This window comes from Prionailurus bengalensis, chromosome C1 (genome assembly GCF_016509475.1).
Source record: "Prionailurus bengalensis isolate Pbe53 chromosome C1, Fcat_Pben_1.1_paternal_pri, whole genome shotgun sequence".
Lineage (NCBI taxonomy): Eukaryota > Metazoa > Chordata > Mammalia > Carnivora > Felidae > Prionailurus > Prionailurus bengalensis.
The window spans coordinates 46,292,069-46,299,766 of NC_057345.1; the positions used below are offsets into that span (position 1 = coordinate 46,292,069).

A 7,698-nucleotide genomic window follows, 5' to 3' on the forward strand; every position below is an offset into this window, starting at 1 on the left:
GCTCAGTCCCTACCTCTGAATTGCCCTGCAACCTTGGCAAATCGCTCCTCTCTTGGGGCCTCAGGTTACTGTCCTATAAAATGAGAGATCTGTAAAGGAGCTCTCACTTTTTGATTGTGTGTTAAAATATATAGCCTTAAAAGCATGCTGACGACCACCATAGGTATATGCAATTTGAAAAATTTCAGCTTTTATCCCCATTCCATCCCATCTAACTAATAAAAACGGTGCTTTACTTTATATTGTTCTTCCCTTTCATGCTGGCATCTCTCATTCATTATTTCTTTAGATCTTCATAAGAATTCTAGGAAGAAGGTTATTATTCCCATTTCATAGATAATGGGGCTCAGGCTTAGAGATGGACAGAAAAGAGTTCTAGGCCGCATAACGAGGGTGTGAGCAGCATTTATTGAACTTGTACTCTGCGACAGGCTTTTCCAGTCTACCAGCTTTCATCGTCACAGTAAACCTGGAAGGCAAGAGTACTGTCCTCATTGTAGAGGCAAAGAAGGCAGGCTCCCCGTGTCACCTGACAGATCACATAGCCTGGAACCAGTGGAGCCAAGATCCGAAGACAGATTTTCTGTCTCCAGATTCAGGGCTCTCACCTCCATCCACTACTTCCCAGCCAGGGGTCGATTTTGCCCCCCAGGGGATATTTGGTGATGTCAGCAGACAGTTTTGATTTTCACAACCTAAAGTTATGACCGGCTTCTAATAGGTAGAGGCCAGAGACACTTCGGAACATCCTACAACCCACAGGATAGCCCTCCTCTGCCAACAAAGAATTATCCAGCTGGAAATGCAGTAGTGCTGAGGTTGAGAAACCCTGGCCTGTAGTCATTCCTGGAATAGGTGGCCCCAGAGGCCAAGGACCCCTACCCCCCCCCCCACCCCCCACATACAACCATCACACTCACACCAGTGTGAGAAGTATTCTGCACTGCCAACTACCTATCAAGGACTTTAATAATTCCTGCTTTGGAGGTTATGGATTAAAAACCAAAACCAAAACCAAAACCAAAACCAAACCAAACCAAACCAAAACACAGGCTAAACACACATAATACTTTACACTCTTCCTGCTTCCTTTAAAAGTGCCGGAGGGGGCCAATGAGTTGGCGCAGATAGCTGCTGAGTTCTCTTCTTCTTCTGGGACTGGGGGGGGGTGGGGGGGGCGGGGCACAGGTTTCAGAGTTAAGAAGGCCCATGTTCAGAATGGCTCTTGCACTTAATTGGGGGATCCTGAGCTAGTCCCTCGAACACTCAGGATCTCTGGAGTTTAATACCTGCTTTGCAGAGTGGCTGTGAGGGTCCAATGCAGTGAGATAGAGTTCTAGGTCTGTGCCTCACATGGAGCAGGCCTGGGAAGGCCTGATGGCCAGTTTGTGGGCTCTGGGAAGCTGGAAGCCCAGGGAAGGGCTCTCTATTTTTTTTGAATCCATAGATGCAGCCCATCTATGAGGTGCTGCGACATACAAACCTGGGGCCCCTGGAGGCCAAGCGCCAGAACCTGCGCCGGGCCTTGGACCAGTACCTGATGGAATTCAATGCCTGCCGCTGTGGACCCTGCTTCAACAATGGGGAGCCCATCCTCAAGGGCACCAGCTGTGAGTGCCAGTGCCCACTGGGTCGCCGGGGCCTTGCCTGTGAGCAAATGGAGCAGAAGGGTAAGACCCACGTACCCTCACTCAGATTCAAGCCTGACCCAGCTCAGAGGCGCCAGTGCAGAAAGGACTGTTGGGGTTCCCAGCATCCCCCTTTGTGTGTCCTCTTGCCCACTACTCTGGCTACAGCACTCTGAGGTTTATGGGTGACTCCTCCTTCCCCCTTCAATGCTTCTTACACTTTCTCCCAGCTATCAAGACCCTCTCTCAGATGAGAACTATTTTCATTTGTTTATTTTGTTTTGTTTTGCCAAGGTGTACATGGACAGGACAATTCATTTCAGGAGGGATATATCAGTTTCTTAGGGTTGCCACAACATATTACCACAAACTGGAGGGCTTAAAGCAACAGAAATTTGTTGTCCCACACTTCTGGAAGTTAGAAGTCCAGAATTCAGGTGTATTGGCCAGGTTGGTTTCTTCTGGAGCTCTGAAGGTGATGTGTTCTATGCCTTTCTCCTAGCCTCTGACAGTTGCTGGTAATCCCTGGCATTCCTTGGCTTGTGGATGTGTCATTCCAATCTCTGCGTGTCTTCACGTGGTGTTCTCTACATTAGTTTTCTTTTCTTCTAAGAAAACTAGTCATTGGATTAGGACCCACGCTAATCCATTGGGATCTCATTTTAACTTGACTTAATCTGCCAAGACCCTACTTGCAAATAAGTTCGTGCTTACAAAGTAATGGGTGTTTGGACTTGAGCACATCTTTGGGGGTCAACTACAAGAGTTTACTCACTGTCATTACAGTGCAAGGAGCTATGACTACAAACAAAAGGGTTGTGGCAGGTAAGATTTAAGTGTATAGTCGCACAGCATGAACTCACTGCTACCAGGGAAGAAGGCTCTGAAACAAGGATGAGAAATCCATATCCCTTAAAGATAAGAAGTCTGAGGACCTGGATATGAGCCCCAACTACTTCACTAACTTACTGTGGGACACTGGTTAGCCATTTCTTTTTTCTGGGGTTCATCTTTCTTGCTTGAGTTTCCTTTGAGCTTCAAGAATCTCTATACATGCTCAAATCCCCAAGCTTCCAATTTTCTGCACATATAAAACTACTTATATTACACATGGAATGATGGCCAAAACACATGGGCTACCAAATCAATGTATAAATCAACCTCAGTTGGCAACTGCGGTGAAGATGATGCGAAGAAAAGGAGAAAAACAGAAAGTCTGGATGGGTACATCTACGGTAGCACTACTCTTAACCCAAACCGTTGATGCCCATGGTAGGTGGGGTAGGAGCCTGGTTGTGAAAATGAGCTGATGGTGGGTTATAATCACCTCATTGGTGGAGTAATTCTCAAGGGGAAGCAGGACAGCAGAGCTCTGGTGGCAGAGAGGCCTTTGAAGGCCAATGTTGCCAATTTTCATGTGAGAATTCCCCATAAAACGAGGGATAAGAGCAGTACCTTCATCACAAGTTGTGTTGATGTTAAACTAGCTAACATGAGGCAGGCTCTATGATTATAAATAAGAGGAGGAGATCACTCCACTGGCAGAGGATCTATCTTGGTTTGGTGTCTTCTCTAAATCCCTCTTCTACTGCTGAAGGGGGCACAAATTAAATCTTGGCAAGCTTCTTTGTATCCTGCAGGAGGAACTGTGACAGGGGTGAGCCAATATGGTGAGTGAATTCCAGGGTCTTTATGAAGGAGGATGCAGGGAATAGAAAACAAGTAGACTGGTTACCAGGGCAAAGACAGGCACAGTTTCCTTCTGTAAACTGAAAAAAGGCACTGCCCGATAGGTGGGTAAATTGGGAGAAAGAGAGAAACTTCTTAGGGCTGATACGGACAAGCTCCAGGGCCCAAGGAATTCTTGACTTTTCAAGCAGAGTGTGGACTGGGTTTCAACCCTCATTTGCCCCATTGGCTAGGCAGCTTTTCCAGGGGGACCAAAGGTCAGTGAACAGGAAGAGTAACTAACCCTTATTCTTTGCCAGACACTATCTCAACACGTCATGGGCATGAATTCATCTCTTTCCCCCAAAGAATGTTAGAAGTACCATTATTAGCCCCAATTTACAGATGAGGAATTGGGGTAGGAGGAAGGTAACATACTTTGCTCAAAGTCACCCAGCTGGGGAGTGTCAGAACCAGGATTTGGATCTAGGGGTTTGGACCCACCCTAGGACACAAGCTCTTAACTGTTACATTCTACTGACGTATATACTAAGAGTCAAGAAGTTTCAGAAATGAGGGCAGAGAGTCTGAGATGATTATATTGACTATTGTCTTGGAGAGCGGGGAGGGAAGATGTGTTCATGGTTATCAGCCTGACCTGGCTTAAAGGGCCAAACGTGAGTCCTGCCTGGGTAATCACAATTACAGCATGGGCCCCCAAACGAATGACTCATTTGGATCCCTTGCATCCCTGTCCAATATTACAGGGGTAGAGAGACAGGGAGTGTGGATTACTTAGATGTGCCTCTTCAATGGTCCAATGTCAGGCTCAGTTGTGGCCATGCTGAGTCATATGTACAGACAATGGGCACCGGAGAAAGGGGGCATGATGCCAATGATCTGGGGGTGGTGGCAGGACCCAGAGGATGGACCCTCCTCCTCAGAGCCCATTTAACCTACAATATTACATTCAGTCAATTGCAGGTAGTTCACAGGTACCCCACTGACCTTGTCACAAGCACAGTGTGGACATCAGGTAGCCTTGGGGACATCAGACTGAACGTTCAGCCTGACAAAGACTAATTTGGTAAGGAAATCTAAGAGTGGGAAGTCAGCCCCCATGGGAACCCACTGACCTTGGTCCCTAAGTATTTTCCCAGCAAACCTTTGCCTGTGGAGACCAAGTCACAGAGGTGGGAAAAATAGAGACAGAGAAGCCTGCTGTGGCTGTCCCACCGGGGAGTATAATTACAGAGCTGGAAGGGGCCTGAAGATAATCTAAGCCAATGATATTCACACTGGGATCTGAGGAAACTTGGAGTCTTAGGGGCTGCCCCGGGGGAGCAGGGCAAGCCAGATAGATACCCCAGCTTCAAATAAAACAGCTCTACTTTCATCTGGTGGCCATATTGGGGCTCACATAAAATTTCATTTAAGGGGAAAAAAAAAACACAGGAATGAAAAAAATGATGGAAAAACTCCAGTGGATTAGTCCATCATTTTCATTTATAGAGGTGAAAACTCAGGCTGAGAGAGGGTCTGCCCAAAGACCCGGAGCCAGTAGGAGGCAGCAGCCCCAGGCCAGGGGATTTTGCATGAGCTGGACTTCCAGAGGCAACCCTTGATCAGTGCCTGTGTTCTGATGCTCTGTGCAGACCCTGTCACCCACTGTGGCCCCAGCATCAGAGTCTGAGGGGCTCTGATTTGCAGACCCTCAGTCAGAAGCCCTCAAGCCCCTCCAGAGGGCTGTCAGGCTGGCCCTTGTCTGTGAATCCTTGGCTGGGCTGTGCTCCCTGCTCTTCACACCCTCCAGTGGCTCCGTGTCATTCTTCCGGAGGAACGTGTCTTCCTGCTTCACTCTGCTATCTATCTTCCATGCAACTGTGGATTCCAATTTCATGAGATGGGCTCTCAGAAGAGGCTCTCGCTCCATCCAGAGTTTCAAATTAAGTGCAAGGCGGTGAGCACAGAGGTCTTGGTTGGCTACGCCAGGCATTTCCCCAAGGAGAGATTGCAGACCACTCTTGGGCAACGGGATGGGCCTCCCTCCTTATAATCCGAGCTGCTTCTTGTATGCTAACCTCCTCCTCCCCTGGGAAATTATCTGTGCAGGAGCCAAGGCGGATGGTCGCTGGAGCTGCTGGAGCTCCTGGTCTGCTTGCAGAGCGGGCACCCAGGAAAGGAGGAGAGAGTGCAATAACCCTGCACCCCAGAATGGAGGCAACTCCTGTCCAGGGTGGAAAGTGCAGACCCAGGCTTGCTGAGGGCCTCTGGGCACAGATGCAGCGGATGGCACCCCCTGCATTGACCACTGGAAAAAGACTTCTTTCAGCTGAGGGGAAATGCAAATCAACGTGGACTTTTTCTTTGTCCCGCCAACTTCCAGGAGTAGGACCAGCCTGTGCCGTCTACAACTAACTGTCCTATTACCCACAAGATGCAATCATTCAACAACTGGGCACTGAATGTCAACTAGGGCCTCAGTCCTGCTCACAGAACTTCAGATCATCTGAGAGAGAGAGAGAGAGAGAGAGAGAGCAAGCAGGGGTGGGGGGGAAGGGACAGAGAGATTTCAATCCATGCCTTAGAGGGACTTATAGGATGTTAGAAGTAGGAGGCAAGCAGATCAATGGCCAATAAAACAAAGTATGATGAGAATGGTCTCAGTTCTTTGATCACAATATTTGTTCATTCACAGAACCATTACTAGTTGGTAGAAGCAGCAGATACACTGAAATAATGAGAAAAAAAAATGAAGACTGACTTGGGTTCCGTCAATTTTCCTTGATCTGGGTTCAACATTATTTTCTTTCATTCCCTCAATTAATCTCTTCTGTTCAGGTTCTTCCCACAAATAACACGTTTCCCCCAGTTATCTTCTCAGGGCACTCTATCCTTTTCCTTCATGGTGTTTTTCACAATTAATAACTGTATACTGGCTGCCATATCTCCTGTGACTATTTATGATCTGTCTCCCCTGGGATGCTAATTGTGAGGGCAGGGATTAGGTTTGTTTGGATCAGCAATGTATCCCCAGAGGCCAACGCTGTTCCTTGAATTGGGGGAGACCTAACAAGGATGAGGGGAGGGACTGAACTCAAGAGTCAGTTCAAAAATGTGGTTCCTATGGGTGAGCTCCCCAGACTGGATAATGGAGCCAACAAATGCTGATCAGTACACCTTCCCTGACCACCTGCAGGAGAGCCAATCACACCAGCCTGCCTCAGTATCCCCATCATACTCTAGTCATGTCTCAAATAGAGAATATGTTGTGTTGAACAGACTTTTCTGTTTACCTCTAAGTTTCTCCTAGAGGTGGGTAGCTCTTTGGCAGTGGAATCTGCATTTCCAGTAGGGACAAAAAACATCTGTTGATTGATATATCCTAGTGCTCTCTATCTTTTCAGAATCCTCGATCTTTTTAGGGTAATAATTAGACATATACATGAAACAGTTAGAAGGGATTTTAGGGATACAGAGAATTAATCGTTGAGTTAATGCCAAAGGAAGGGCCAAAGGAGGCCAGGTGGGACAGAGGTTTATGTTCCCTGGTGTGTATTTTACATATGGGATGGGGCTTGACCCAGACCTTGAAGGATTTCTGAACGAGGCAAAGAGGGAAGAGGCCTTTAAGATAGAAGCTCAGCATGTAATACAGTTTGAAGGTGAGAAAGAACCTTGGGGGTGTGTGCACATGAGTTGGGAATGGAGAATGGGGGAGAAAGTGAAGATAAATATATCATAAGAAACAGCACAGTGCCGGGGTGGCTCTGTCAGTTAAACGTCCAGCTTCGGCTCAGGTCACGATCTCATGGTTCGTGAGTTCAAGCCCCGCGTTGAGCTCCATGCTGACAGCTCGGAGCCTGGACCCTGTTTCAGATTCTGTGTCTCCTTCCCTCTCTGCCCCTCCCCTGCTCATGCTGTCTCTCTCTCTTAAAAATAAATAAACATTAAAAAAATTTTAAAAACCCCAGCCCAGTGCCTGTCATATATGGAATTATTAGCAACGCCCTTGTTATTACTATTGTTACCAGTGTTCATTAAAATTTATAGTTTAGCAGTTTCATTTCTAAAGTCATCAGATCTTCCATCTAAAAGAAGACAACTCCTTTACTGCTCCTCATCCTGTCATGAATTTGTTTTTTCTTTCAAAGTTGATTTACATTAGTAATTAGTTTCTATTCATTACTTACCGGGCAGTGGTGCTTACCCGCTAGCACCTGACGGAGGCCGAGGGGGCAATTTACAAGAGGACATTCAAAGTTGGTCTGAAAGCTGTAGTTTTCAGTTGGAGAGTTTTAAAAACCTTGCTGTCCAGAGGCTGCGCCCCCAGACCCATTAAATCCAAATGTCTGGAGGCATGAGCCAGACATCAGTAGTTTTTAAGCTGTTATCAAGTGCA

General features: G+C 47.1%; 1 protein-coding gene across 1 annotated transcript in view; it reads left to right on the forward strand.

The window, feature by feature from the left end:
- C8A (complement C8 alpha chain) overlaps positions 1-5,858 on the forward strand; it is a 69,105-nt gene extending 63,247 nt beyond the window's left edge. Inside the window, exons 10-11 of the mRNA XM_043575092.1 lie at positions 1,448-1,670; positions 5,409-5,858. Of these exons, the coding sequence (XP_043431027.1) occupies positions 1,448-1,670; positions 5,409-5,560 (375 nt within the window). The 3' untranslated portion in view covers positions 5,561-5,858. The remainder of the gene's footprint in view (positions 1-1,447; positions 1,671-5,408) is intronic.
- The last annotated feature ends 1,840 nt before the right edge of the window (positions 5,859-7,698 follow it).